At 43.2% G+C, this 15,866-nt stretch overlaps 1 protein-coding gene across 7 annotated transcripts in view; it reads right to left on the reverse strand.

The window, feature by feature from the left end:
* Positions 1-10,688, reverse strand: part of AGFG1 (ArfGAP with FG repeats 1) — a 49,806-nt gene extending 39,118 nt beyond the window's left edge. For 2 of the 7 annotated variants that reach the window (XM_069975575.1, XM_069975573.1), the window contains exon 1: positions 10,237-10,681. In XM_069975575.1, coding sequence (XP_069831676.1) covers positions 10,237-10,403 — 167 coding nt within the window. In that variant the 5' untranslated portion in view covers positions 10,404-10,681. Of the gene's footprint in view, positions 1-10,236 lie in introns of all 7 variants that reach the window. The other 5 variants (XM_069975579.1, XM_069975578.1, XM_069975577.1 and 2 more) reach the window with 5 other exon arrangements.
* Between the last annotated feature and the right edge of the window lie 5,178 nt (positions 10,689-15,866).

The raw sequence follows: 15,866 nt of genomic DNA on the forward strand, positions 1-15,866 counted from the left end.
TAATGATAAACAATCTCGTTTGCGTTCGCTTATCGTTAGTCGTTAAAAATCGCTCAGTGTAATAGGACCCAAAGTCTCCTCTATCGTTTCCTATATCCATGCGGCTTGGGCAAAAACCTTGGGCAACATGACTGCGATCCAGTGATCTTTCATGTTATTACCAAGCAGTCTAATAGGCTCTAGTTGAACGGTGACAAGTTGGACAGCAATATTTCAGTTTAATACCACCATAAAGCAGACTGATATATCTACTTACATAGATATTCAACATTGCCTGTCGTCTGCCACATAACGGGACTGGGGTCTCTTTACTAAAAGAAAAAGATCTGCTATAAAATGGTAATTATGCTGACATCAGAAAAAGAAAAAAAAATGATCAAAATGTCACCAAAGGTTACAAGTGAAAGGTTATCAGCGCAAACCCATGATGTGAAGTATACAAGAACTTCCTTTTCTTCTATCGTCCCTTTACGCCATGCATAATCCTAGAGCCATTACCAATACCTGCAGATATAGGATGTAAAGTCCCACCGCAGGAGGCAATAAAGATCAAAAAAGAAATCTCACTTGGATTTTATCTATGACATTTACATCTTTTTCCCAGAAGAGTCAGAACTTTCAGGAGAACCAACCCAGCAAAAAAGATCCTGAGTCGGGGAGGGGGTACAAACGGGCTTTACACACATCACATGCTGTGGAAAAAAACTCAGGATTATCATCACACAGGTACCAATGAAAACATCACAAGGAACAGCGGCCACAGCAACCAATCATAGTGCAATTTTCATTTATTAAAGGGCAATGATGTGGAGTCTTATGCCCAACATGTCCATTCCTCATTGACATCTGCCGCTACCGCTCCTACCCTCCTGGCATTAGTGGTCAGACCCTCCTGGCATCACCAATCAATATACATAAAGTTTGTGGTGGAAAAAGAAGCTATATGAAGAATATGTTTCCACTGTCCGTCCACACTCTTGGATCAAAAACATGATCTGTACTAGACCTAAGCCATTGTTAGCCCAGAGGACAACAGGTTTTGCTCAAGATAACAGTAAGGTATAATTACTTGCCCCTGATCCCTTACATCTCCCATCCACTAGTGCTCTCCACTTCTTCCTACCTCCAATCATGTGTTGACCCTGCAAGAACTGCTCACTGGGGTGACCCAAAACAGCAAGTGATTGGCTGAGGACTTCCTGCAGTTGGCACATCACTGGAATAGGAAGAAAGTGTTGGGGACAGGAAGCCATCAGAGCACCTGGTCCTCAGTGGAGAAAAAAAAACCTTTAAATAAGTCTTAGGCTAGGTTCACACTGCATATTTGCTGTCCATTTAGCATACATGAAATCTGTGGGTGACATTGCTTTTTTCAGATAAAAAAAAAGCTGCACAACAGTTTACAGTGTGCAGATTCACATTAAAGCGGCACTATCAGCAGGTTCGGGCCAGACGCCTCTGGATTCCCTGGCCGTCCTCCGTATAACGGTGCGGTCAGGTATACCGGTGTTTTCGGCTAATTCCTGGTATGCTAATTAACGTGCTCAGTGCATTTGGGGGCATTTCCCATGCTCCCGGAGCACCCACTCGGGCCGCCTAGCCTGCCGCCTCCCGGCCCGCCTACTGTGCATATTCATAAATGCATAGCTAGGCCGCTTGTTACGGGCTGCTTTCTGCATATGCGCCGTAACAAGCGGCCTAGCTATGCATATATGAATATGCATAGTAGGCGGGCCGGGAGGAGGCAGGCAAGGCAGCCCAAGCGGGTGCTCCGGGAGCATGGGAAACGCCCGAAATGCTCCAGGTCTGCTAATTAGCATACCAGTAAATAGCCGAAAACGCTGGTATACGGAGGATGGACAAAGAGCGGCTGGCTCCTATCAGCAGGTTCACTGGCCCGAATCTGCTGATAGTGCCGCTTCGAATACAAAGAGAAATTCCATAGACTTTATGCAGATCAAGTGTGAACATTACCGAAGTAGCCAGGGAGCTGAGATTATTCGGGCGTTTCTGTAAGGTCTCTTGCACACGGCCATAGAAGATGGTCCATACACTGCAATTGCGGATTCTATTGGACCTATTTTCGTTCATGGGCCAATGCCCATGACTGTAGATTCCACAGTCTGTGCATTTACCTGGACATGAAAGGCCAGCTTGCAGTCTGGGCTCATATACTTTAGGTCTCTCTCGCACATGCAGGATCAGTGACTGTAGGTGTCCCATGGATGACTCTCTATGGGCCGTCCCTACCCTATGGATCCACTTTGCCTGTGTGCAGGAGGCCTAACAACCATAGATCTTTATTCATTATCCCCCAGAATTATCAGCTTCCACATTAGGCAAAAGGGTTCTACCTGTCCCTTTTCTTTCCCAGGTTGGGCTCCTATCAGACATGTATGAGATATTCTGTGGATGACACTGAAGTACCTTATTCTCTATTCAGTAAATCTTTCAATTCCAGAAACAATTGGATTTTATTCCTCTATCCACTGCAGCTCTGCTGCCATTCCCCATCATGTTGTCTAGGCAGCTCCTCTGTACATGCGGCCCTTCCATCTGGACGCCTGGCACCGCGCACCCCGCTGAAGCCTCTCTATACTGATGTGATGGCATTCTGTCCATAATTTCTGTCATGCTGCAGTAAATTATTTCTATGTTTAATGAAATAACCAATATCAACCACAAAGGCGGCATAACCTGGTTGCTCTGGTGCTAGATAAGTTATTATGGTTATGAGTCAGTGAACTCCACAGCCTGGCGTCCCTGGGGTTATCGGCTCATCTCTGCTATGTGCTATTACACGGAGATATACAGATGTAAGGTAATGACAGGAGACATACTTCAGGTTAGGTTACAATGATTTTCATACCAGCTATACATACGCTTACACCATGATAGTTACACTATAGATCAGCACTACAGCCCTATTCATCTGGCACAGGCACAGCGTTCTGTAAGATCATCAGTAAGAAAACGCCAATCCAGCAGTTCTGTGCTCGCTTCCGCCACACATTGGGCCGTCCTCAAGACTGTGTTTTTATATCCGTATTCTGAACATGGCTGAAACCACAACCCCATTTGTTCCCGAATAGCCGCACAATGTTGCCGATAATCCCAGCAACATCCCAAAGCTATTGGGGAAAAAAAAGGGGCCTGGTTTTGGTTACGTTGCATGCCGAACACAATTGTGAAGACACAACCTGAGGCCAGAGTCACATGTACATGTCAGGGTACTACTCAGGGCTGTGGAGTCAGCAAGCCGCAGCTCCAACTCCTGAATTTTATCAGGGACCGACTCCAGGTCCTCCACAGCCCTGGTACTATCACACCAAACTTGGCCGATTACTGGCCATTCCAGCCAATAATTGTTTAGTGTAATAGGTCACGCGTATGCTGCGTTTACACGGAACGATCGTGCGAATTTGCACGATAACGATCGAATTCGAACGATAATCGTTTGTGTAAACGCTGCGAACGATCAAACGACGAGCGAGAAAACGTTCATTTTGATCTTTCAACAACTTCTCAAATCATCATTGATCGTTCGCAAATTCAGATCGTTCCGTGTAAACAGTCGTTCGCCGATTTAACCAATTTGTGAGATAGGCTTAAGCGATCGCAAAACGAATTTTCTGTACGCTATATCGTACCGTCGAAACGCTGATTGTTATGAAAAAAAAATGTTACTCCGACATAGTTAATCGTACGATCGGGCGAATTATCATTCCGTGTAAACGTAGCATAAAAGGTAACAATCAGCCTAAATGTACAATGTCGGCTGATCGTTTTCTTTAAAGCGACTCTGTACCCACAATCTGTCCCCCCAAACCACTTGTACCTTCGGATAGCTGCTTTTACTCCAAGATCTGTCCTGGGGTCCTTTCGGCAGGTGATGCAGTTATTGTCCTAAAATAATACTTTTAAATTTGAAGCCCGTGCCAAACGGGAGTATCTGTGCCCTAACTTTGCACTCCCTCCTCCCCACCCTCTCCATCATTAGGAATGCCACTGAAACATTTTCTCCATGCTGAACATTGCACAGGTCCTTAACGATCCAGCCCATGTGCCGGGCTGCCACAGGTGGGGAATAGGAGGCAATCTGCCTTGAGCATTCCTAATGATGAGGAGGGCAGGGAGGAGGGACGGAGGGGTGGTGCAAAGTTAGGGCAAAAAATACTCCCATTTGGCACGGGGCTTCAAATTTAAAAGTATTATTTTAGGACAATAACTGCATCACCTGCCAAACGGACCGCAGGACAGATCTTGGATTAAAAGCAGCTATCTGAAGGTACAAGTGGTTTGGGGGGTCAGATTGTGGGTACAGAGTCGCTTTAAGGCTGGGCTCACACTACGTTTTTGCAATCCGTTTTTTTTGTGTGTGCATCCTTTTTGATGCGTTTTTCCATTATAAAAAAAAGGGATCCTTTTTTTAAGGACAAAAAATGAGGTTGACTAATTTTTTGTGCACGTTAAAAAAACGGATCCGTTTAGCTCTTTTTTTATAATGGAATTCAATGGGAAAACAGATCAAAACGGATGCACACACAAAAAAACTAATTGCAAAAACGCAGTGTGAACCCAGCCTAATCCTGTTGAAAAAAAAAAAAAATCATCACAATAGCGATGGTTTGCTGCCTGTCGCCCCAAACCACCACTCTCTTCTATTTATGGGCCATCTAAACAACATCCAGGTAGAACCCCCAATCTCCCAAGCCCCACCCCCCACCTGCTCGATGTCTGTGTGTGTAATAGCACAGACAGTGAGTAAGGGACGAGAAGCAATCGATCGCTGACCTGACAGGTCGGCGCTTACTTGCTTCTAAATATCGGGATGTGGAAAACGTACGGTCTGTAAGGTGACTGTATATCACAGACTAACTTTTCAACTCTTGCAGGACTCCCTGCATCATAATTCAATATGATGCAGTAAATACCGAAACAGTTCAAGCTCCCCGCTGTGTCAGAACAGCAGCATAGTGCTTTAACTATTTGGGACCAACAAATTCCAATACGAGCACCAATCTTGTAGATGGGCGATGTGTAAGGAGCCAACTAAACAGCTCAGTCATGGCAATGATAGGCTGTTATCTTCCTTACGGTTGCACATCCCCATTTCCACGGAGAGATTTCTAAGCCTGCAGTTCCCAGACCCTGCTCTGATCAAGCATAGCGCTACACAGAACAGACCTGTATCCAGCACCTGTTCAGGCCTATGGGAGCCTATACAGCTGGCTGTAGCTGAACAACATTCTTACAACTACATGAGAATACAAAGTAAAAAAAATGAAGAACTGAAACTTAAACAGGCACCATCACTAAAACTAACTTTTCACATGTTCTCAGACATGCCTAAAGTAATTGATCAGAGTGGATTTGACTGCTGAGATCCGCTCTGATGAGAAGACATAGGCGGGGAAAGATCATGGCAGCACGACCCTCTTCCAGACGGGCCCTGTATTCCATCAATTATTTCTCATAGAAGTCCATGGGGAATATTGACGGACGGCAGGACTGCCATCGCACAACCGCAATCTTTCCCTGGCTACATCTTCTGATCAGTATGGGTCTCGGCAACGAGACCCGCTCTGATCAATAAAATTTGGCATGTCTGATGACATGTGAAGAGTTAGTTTTCCTTTTAAAGGGTACTAACTTCAGATGTCATCAGGCATCAAGTTATTGATCAGAGCAGGTCTTATTGCCGAGCCCCGCTCTGACCAGAGAATATAGCCGGGGAAAGATCGTGGCAGGTTGATGCAATCCCCGGCTGGCCCGACAGTCTGTCAATAATCCCCATAGACTCCTATGAGAATCTATTGATAGACTATAGGGCCAGCCGGGGAGAGGGTTGTGCTGCCATGCTCTTTCACCGCCTATATCTTCTGATCAAAATAGAGTCTCAGCAGTGAGACCCGCTCTGATCAATAACTTTAGGCATGTCTGATGACATCTGAAAAGTTAGTTTTAGTGACAGGTACCCTTTAAAAGAAAACTATCTGGATGTTTTCACATGGGAGAAAGTATGCAAACTGAGGCTCTTTGGGTCATACAGACATACAGAGCGCCGGAGAGTTTTATTCTTTCTGGAGGAGGGATCATTTGCATACGATTTCCCTGTATGATAATTTAGCTCTATGAAGCACATGGTTTGGGTGACACAGAACCACTGACATCATGGATCAAGAAAAATATGTCACATCAAGGACAAAGCCATGAACCATGAATGAGAAGAGAGCAGTTGACAACTTCCAGCACTCTACTACATCTCCTAGCATGGAGAGCTATAGGTCTATGGGTCGTCCTATTCAGATAGCTGCCCCTTACTGACCCAACAATAAAAACATAAGATACCAACAATAAGAAACAACATAGTATGGTTAAACCACTACAGAACTAGAAGCTAGTCAGACCTGTCCAGAAACCAATGTTATTTTATTAATGGCCAAGTAAAAAGTTCTATAGACATCTATAGAAAACGCTCCAGTAAGTTGCCTGCCTGCACTGACTAGGGTCACTGACAGACTGCATACCTGTACACACACACAATCTTAGGGATATCTAGCAAAGCCCATGGTCAACACCATCCAACAGGCACCGTTTGGCTCCATGAGAGCAGTTTATCTTCTTGATTTCATAAACATACTCTCACACACACATATGTGTGTGTGTGTGTGTGTGTGTGTGTGTGTGTGTGTGTGTGTGTGTGTGTGTCTACGTATATATCAGGACATGCATAGTGATCGGCTGTGTAAAGGTATAAGAGCATGGTATATATGTATGGCGACAGGTTGCACACCTATGAAGCACATACTATAAATGTAGGGTGACAGCCTGTCTATAGATATGAATGGTGCCAGGCTGTATACATGTATGAGGACATGTATGGAGCCAGGCTGTATGAGGAGATGTATGGTGAAAGGCTGTATGAGGATATAGTATACATGCATGGTGACAGGCTGTATATATGTATGAGGATATAGTATACATACATGGTGACAGGCTGTATATAGATATGTATGAGGATATAGTATACATACATGGTGACAGGCAGTATATAGATATGTATGAGGATGTAGTATACATGCATGGTGACAGGCTGTATATAGATATGTATGAGGATGTAGTATACATGCATGGTGACCGGCTGTATATAGATATGTATGAGGATATAGTATACATACATGGTTACAGGCAGTATATAGATATGTATGAGGATATAGTATACATACATGGTGACAGGCTGTATATAGATATGATGATATAGTATACATACATGGTGACAGGCTGTATATAGATATGATGATATAGTATACATACATGGTGACAGGCTGTACATAGATATGATGATATAGTATACATACATGGTGACAGGCTGTATATAGATATGATGATATAGTATACATACATGGTGACAGGCAGTATATAGATATGTATGAGGATATAGTATACATACATGGTGACAGGCTATATATATGTATGAGGATATAGTATACATACATGGTGACAGGCTGTATATATGTATAAGGATATAGTATACATACATGGTGACAGGCTGTATATAGATATGTATGAGGATATAGTATACATACATGGTGACAGGCTGTATATATGTATGAGGATATAGTATACATGTATGGTGACAGGCTGTACATAGATATGTATGAGGATATAGTATACATACATGGTGACAGGCTGTATATAGATATGTATGAGGATGTAGTATACATGCATGGTGACAGGCTGTATATAGATATGTATGAGGATATAGTATACATACATGGTGACAGGCAGTATATAGATATGTATGAGGATATAGTATACATGCATGGTGACAGGCTGTATATAGATATGTATGAGGATATAGTATACATACATGGTGACAGGCTGTATATAGATATGTATGAGGATATAGTATACATGCATGGTGACAGGCTGTATATATGTATGAGGATATAGTATACATCCATGGTGACAGGCTGTATATAGATATGTATGAGTATATAGTATACATCCATGGTGACAGGCTGTATATAGATATGTATGAGTATATAGTATACATCCATGGTGACAGGCTGTATATAGATATGTATGAGGATATAGTATACATCCATGGTGACAGGCAGTATATAGATATGTATGAGGATATAGTATACATACATGGTGACAGGCTGTATATATGTATGAGGATATAGTATACATACATGGTGACAGGCTGTATATAGATATGATGATATAGTATACATACATGGTGACAGGCAGTATATAGATATGTATGAGGATATAGTATACATACATGGTGACAGGCTGTATATAGATATGATGATATAGTATACATACATGGTGACAGGCTGTATATAGATATGATGATATAGTATACATACATGGTGAAAGGCTGTATATAGATATGATGATATAGTATACATACATGGTGACAGGCTGTATATAGATATGATGATATAGTATACATACATGGTGACAGGCTGTATATAGATATGATGATATAGTATACATACATGGTGACAGGCTGTATATAGATATGATGATATAGTATACATACATGGTGACAGGCTGTATATAGATATGATGATATAGTATACATACATGGTGACAGGCTGTATATATGTATGAGGATGTAGTATACATGCATGGTGACAGGCAGTATATAGATATGTATGAGGATATAGTATACATACATGGTGACAGGCAGTATATAGATATGTATGAGGATGTAGTATACATGCATGGTGACAGGCTGTATATAGATATGTATGAGGATATAGTATACATACATGGTGACAGGCAGTATATAGATATGTATGAGGATATAGTATACATGCATGGTGACAGGCTGTATATATGTATGAGGATATAGTATACATACATGGTGACAGGCTGTATATATGTATGAGGATATAGTATACATCCATGGTGACAGGCTGTATATAGATATGTATGAGTATATAGTATACATCCATGGTGACAGGCTGTATATAGATATGTATGAGTATATAGTATACATCCATGGTGACAGGCTGTATATAGATATGTATGAGGATATAGTATACATACATGGTGACAGGCAGTATATAGATATGTATGAGGATATAGTATATACACACATGGTAACAGGCTGTATATAGATATGTATGAGGATATAGTATACATACATGGTGACAGGCTGTATATAGATATGTATGAGGATATAGTATACATACATGGTGACAGGCTGTATATATGTATGAGGATATAGTATACATCCATGGTGACAGGCTGTATATAGATATGTATGAGTATATAGTATACATACATGGTGACAGGCAGTATATAGATATGTATGAGTATATAGTATACATACATGGTGAAAGGCTGTATATAGATATGTATGAAGATATAGTATATACACACACATGGTGACAGGCTGTATATAGATATGTATGAGGATATAGTATACATACATGGTGACAGGCTGTATATATGTATGAGTATATAGTATACATACATGGTGACAGGCTGTATATAGATATGTATGAGGATATAGTATACATACATGGTGACAGGCTGTATATACGTATGAGGATATAGTATACATCCATGGTGACAGGCTGTATATAGATATGTATGAGTATATAGTATACATACATGGTGACAGGCAGTATATAGATATGTATGAGTATATAGTATACATACATGGTGAAAGGCTGTATATAGATATGTATGAAGATATAGTATATACACACATGGTGACAGGCTGTATATAGATATGTATGAGGATATAGTATACATACATGGTGACAGGCTGTATATAGATATGTATGAGGATATAGTATATACACACATGGTGACAGGCTGTATATAGATATGTATGAGGATATAGTATACATACATGGTGACAGGCTGTATATAGATATGTATGAGGATATAGTATACATACATGGTGACAGGCTGTATATAGATATACATGGTGACAGGCTGTATATAGATATGTATGAGGATATAGTATACATACATGGTGACAGGCTGTATATAGATATACATGGTGACAGGCTGTATATAGATATACATGGTGACAGGCTGTATATAGATATACATGGTGACAGGCTGTATATAGATATACAGGGTGACAGGCTGTACACCTATGAGGCACATAGTATACATGTATGACCGGCAGATGAGGAGCAGCAGCAGCGCCCCCGCCCTCCCGATCCCCCGTGTATCCCCGGTGGCCCCGGTACTCACAGGATGCCGGAGCACGACGTGCACACGAAGGCCCCCGCCGTCATATTGGCGTAGGTCGGGCCGCGCTGGTCGCAGTCGAAGCACTTGCGGTTGTGCGGGAGGCTGGTCATCTCCCGGAGCAATTTCAGGTGCTTTTCCTCCTGCTTCCGTTTGGCGCTGGCCGCCATGGTGAAGCACCGGGCGGGGGCGACACACCGGGAGACACCGGGCGGCACCTAGCAGGCACAGTCAAGGGCCAGTGACGTGTTCTGGGGGCGTGGCCTCGGAGCGTCACGTTCCTGAAGGCGGGGCCCAGTGACGTTAAAGGGCAAGCAAGTAAGAAGAGGAATGGTAACGGCGCTGTATGGGGCAGAGGGTTGCGGCAGAGGACGGGTCGTGCGACTTCTTCTAACGATTTCATGTGGATGAACGGGATTGAATGAAAGTTCTGTCAGGAAACGTCAGAAGGGAGGGAGGCGGAAGTCGGACAATAAACTTCCGGATTCCTTCACTGGTTGCTAAGCAACGGGATGGGAAGCGGGCTGTACAGTAGCGGGCGGCAGGGCTTGGTCCATACGCCGTGCGCTCGTGGATGCGTCACGTGGGGTGGTCGTCTGCTTCTCAGTGATGTGTCAGCAGCGGCGCCTGGAGCCAGAAGGGGGCGGTGCTGCGCTCCTAACCTCTACAGCAGGGATGGGAACCTGTGGTATTCTAGTCATGCCTGGACGACCAAAGCTTTCACAGGCATGCTGGGAATTGTAGTTTGCAAGAGCTGGAGGTCCATAGGTTGCCCATCTCTGCTCATAAAAGATTGGCTGCAGAAAAAGACCACCGGGTCCATCTAGTCTGCCCCTTTAGTATTTCCCTTCTTATTATCTTAGGATAGATATATGTATATCCCAGGCAGGTTTACATTCTGTTATTGTAGATTTACAAACCACCTCTGCTGGAAGTTTGTTCCAAGCATCTACTACTCTTTCAATGTTCAATGTACATATAAAGCTCTAGGATGTTCTGCGACCCTACAGACACAGAAAATCTTTCTCTCCAATGGATGTTTTACTACTTTAAGGCCTCCGCCAATTGTGGGTCACATTGAGGCCCTGTTCATCCGCATGAGTGTCGGTTTGCGGTTATCACCCAGCATAGCAAAGTGCAACATATAGGAGGGGCCGCTGATAAGTCTTTGGCTTTTCCCCGAAAGAAACAAGATAGGAAGATGAAACTTTACATTTATTCCACATACTCTCCACTGATGTCAGCACACTTCTTACTGCGGTATTCCAAGTTCTGTAAACCTTACAAAAAGAAGGATTTTGGTTGGGCCTCAAACTAGTCACCCGTAGCAGCAATGGCATAAGAAATGGGGTGAAATTTGGTTCCCCTGAGGTGTTTCTTCAGGTTTGGAAACAGATGATAGTCGGAGGGAGCGATATCTGTTGGGTGGTCAGCCAGCTGGAAGCCTGGCTCCATCACATTTGCCGTGGTCACTTTTGCAGTGTGAGCGGAGGCGTTGTCTTGAAGGAACAACCTATTGGTTACTGCATGAGGGTCTGGCATCTGCTGCATGTGGGGATGTACAAGGAGGGCCCGATCAACTATGTAAACGAGCGGCGATCTGCTAGATCGCCGCTTGTTTACTGGGCCTATTCCACGGCCCGATGATTGCTGAGCGAGGGCTGCAAGGACATCGTTACCGATGTCCTTGCAGCATCATACATTACCTGGCTGCAGGGCTTGTCCTTCGCTCCGTCTCCTCCTCGGGTCCCCCGCACTCTATCTTCTGAATGGCCGGTCAGCTGACAGGCCACACTCAGCCAATCACAGGCCGCAGCGGTCACGGCCTGTGATTGGCTGAGCGCTCCGTCAGCTGACCGGCCATTCAGAAGACAGAGCGCGCGGGACCCGAGGATGAAGACAGCGCAGAGAAGAAGCCCTGCAGCCAGGTAATGTATGATGATGCTGCTGCTGTTTCTTCTCAAATCGTCGGTCGCCCGCCGTGCACCGCTATTCAACCGTAGCGATGCGCGGTGGGGGAACGATGATTTTAGGTCTGGCCCTAAATGAACGATCAGCCGATGATACGATCATCGGCTGATCGTTCTCTCTCTTTCACCGAACGATAATCGGCCGAATCGGGCCAAATGGGGCCGATCCGGCCGATTATCGTTACTGTGGAATAGGGCCCTAAGACTGATGAGATATCAATATGATGTTCAGAAGATAGAAGATCTGATAGAAACAGCTGGTAATACAGCCCTGAGTACACTGACTAGTTAATTTGGTCTATAGGAGAAACATTTATTTTCAAAGTTATGTTGTGGACTTGCAAGATATCTGCAGAAAAAAAATGCCTACAAAAATTCCCATAGAGATGTGTCAGCCATAGAAGGCTAGTATCAATGGTCCACGTTAGGGCCCTTTAACACAGGCCATTATCCGTGGTCAGCTCAGGGATTCTGTCCTGATTTCTATGGGAGCTTCAGAGCAAAAACAGGCAGAAAAAAAGTGACATCATGTCTCCTGCATATTTCACCATCTTCTATCGAAATCAATCAGAGTGGACTTGGATCTCCCCTGCTTTGGCCTATGCAGATTGTTGTAACATTACATGATGACTGCATCACGTGGCCATAAACAGAGTTTTTACCTTCCGGAGAGATAAGAGAATTAAAGTGTGGAATTTGTCCCTGCAGTGGAATAATAGAGCTGGACATAGCAGACGTTGCACAATAACACATGCCTGGGCTTCCTGTGGGATATCACACTGCATCAGATAACTCCCAGCTCATTGCTGATTAACCAAATGCTGCAGGCAAATTATTCTAATATCATGAATATTAACCGCAGTGAGTTAAGGTCAGCAAGGAGATCTTCTTTAATAGATCCTGAAAATAGCTGGTGTTCTATATTGTGCGGTGGAAAATGATCATTATGACCACTAATAAACTTACTATGAGAAGTGATGGAAACTGCTGTGAGATGTGAAGTTATAGATGTATGATCCAGTGCTGAGTTCACATGACATCACAGACATCCCATGATTAAAACAAACAGTTTCATCATTTCTGGGTATGCTGAGTGCTATCGTGACCGTGAAATCCAATAACAAATGTTCTTACATCGTATTTAAGTGTAATATAAGCACTTTCTTGTGTCCTAGCCCAACCCCGGGTCTAATGACTCCAACAACATTATAGATTTATGTGATAAACCAGCAGCCGGGCTGGGACTCACAGCTATAATACAGGCACAAATACAATTCCATATTATGTGTGTGTGAAACCAGTCTTGCATAGATGTCTTAAAGTGTCATTATAACTTTCAAAATCTAAATCAGCAGTAAATGTGATATAAAGCAAGTTTGCAATTAACATACTTTTTTTTTAAGTTATCATGGAGAACACGGCACTTCCTGTTTTCTGACTTTTTTTTTTATATCTCAAAAAACAGGAAACCGTCAGAAAACAGGAAGTCCTGTGTATCCCAGGTCATATGAGCGCTCACAGAGAGAAGGCAGTCATGTGATTGATGGACACACTGAGCCATGACTCTGTACTGGGCGAAATTCCTGAGTTTAGTCTGTTTTTTGCAACCAGCACAAGTCAGAAAATCTGCCTTCAGGAGACTGGACCTGGATTTCTGGTGAGTATAGCTTTGTATTACAGCATGATAACAACAACAAACAAATAATTAACCCCTAGACGACCCTGGACGTAGGGTTACGTCATGGAAGTCTGTCCCCAGACGACCCATGACGTAACCTTACGTCATGGGTGTTATTCCCGCTATGAAGCGCGCTCCGGAGCGGAGCGCGCTTCATAGCAGGTGGGGGCCGGCTGCAATCAGCAGCCGGGACCTCACCGGTAATGACACGCTGCAGCGATCGCGCTGCCGCGTGTCATTAACCCCTTAAACGCCGCGATCGCGGCGCGACCGCAGCGTTTAAGTGTAAGTGACAGGGGGAGTCCCCTGTCACTTACCGATCGGGACCCCCGCAGTGTGACTGCGGGGGTCCCGATCGTTGAAACGGACTGCTGGAGGTCTCTTACCTGCCTCCATGCGGTCCGATCGGCGCTCTGCTACACTGAGCCTGCACAGGCAGGCTCAATGAGCAGAGCGCCGATAACACTGATCAATGCTATGCCTATGGCATAGCATTCATCAGTGTATAAATCAAAGTACTGTATGTAGAAGTCCCCCAAAGGGACTTCAAAAGTGTAAAAAAAAAAAAGTTCAAAACACTATTACACTACCCCAAAGCCCCTCCCCCAATAAAAGTCTAAATCACCCCCCTTTCCCATTATATAAATAAAACATATAAAAATGAATAAATAGATAAACATATAATATACCGTAGCGTGCGTAATTGTCCGATCTATTAAAATATAACAAGCGCCATTGCGACCGGTAAACGGCGTACACGAAAAGAGGGGAAAAAGTGCGCAGATTACCGATTTTATGTTACATTATATATTAAAAAAAATCAATAAAAAGTGATCAAAACGTCCGATCTTCACAAATATGGTATTAATAAAAACTAGAGATCATGGCGGAAAAAATGACAACCCATACAGCCCCATAGGTGAAAAAATAAAACCGTTATAAGCGTCACAATAGGCCCATTTTATTAATATTTAATTGCCAAAAAAAAGGATTTCATAAAAAAATATATATATAACATTAGAGAATCAGTGTAACCTGCATATGGTTGTGTTCGTACTGACCTATAGAATAATGGTATCATGTCGCTGTTACCATATAGTGCATTACGTAGACACAGGAACCCCCCAAACCTTACCATATTGCATTCTTTCTTACGATTTCACCTATTTATATCTTCATAAATAATATATTTGGAATTCCATCATACATGTTATGGTAAAATGAATGACGCCATTACACAGTACAACTATTCCTGTAAAAAACAAGCACTTACATGGCTTTTAGATAGAAAACTGAGAGTGCTAGAGCTCTTAGAAGGGGAGGAGGGAAAAACGAAAGCACTAAGATCAAAATTTGCGCGGTCCACTGGGTCATTTTGGGCCTGGTCCTCAAAGGGTTAATGTAAATAGCAAACTTGCTTTATATCACATCTAATTTTGATTTAGATTTTGAAAGTTATAAGGACAGTGACACTTTATGGCTGGGTTCACACTACGTATATTTCAGTCAGTATTGTGGTCCTCATATTGCAACCAAAACCAGGAGTGGATTAAAAACACAGAAAGGATCTGTTCACACAATGTCGAAATTGAGTGTATGTCCGCCATTAAATAGCAAATATTTGCTGTTATTTTAAAACAACGGCTGTTATATTGAAATAATGGCAGTTACTTACTGTTATATGGCGGCCATCCACTCAATTTCACCATTGTGTGAACAGATCCTTTCTGTGTTTTTAATCCACTCCTGGTTTTGGTTGCAATATGAGGACCACAATACTGACTGAAATATACGTAGTGTGAACCCAGCCTAAAGAGAACCAATGAGCCCAATTCGGCTGATATGGTTCCCTGTCAATCATCCTGCCGAGCACGCTGACAGGCAGAGAGCGGTGACTACACACAGGTGGGAAGCCACCCAGGTGACTACCTGCCCGCCTGTCTTAATTTTCTCCGGTATAGAGCTTCTGCAGCAGCTTCGGTCGG

The sequence above is a fragment of the Dendropsophus ebraccatus genome, chromosome 6 (assembly GCF_027789765.1).
Source record: "Dendropsophus ebraccatus isolate aDenEbr1 chromosome 6, aDenEbr1.pat, whole genome shotgun sequence".
NCBI classification, from domain to species: Eukaryota; Metazoa; Chordata; class Amphibia; order Anura; family Hylidae; genus Dendropsophus; species Dendropsophus ebraccatus.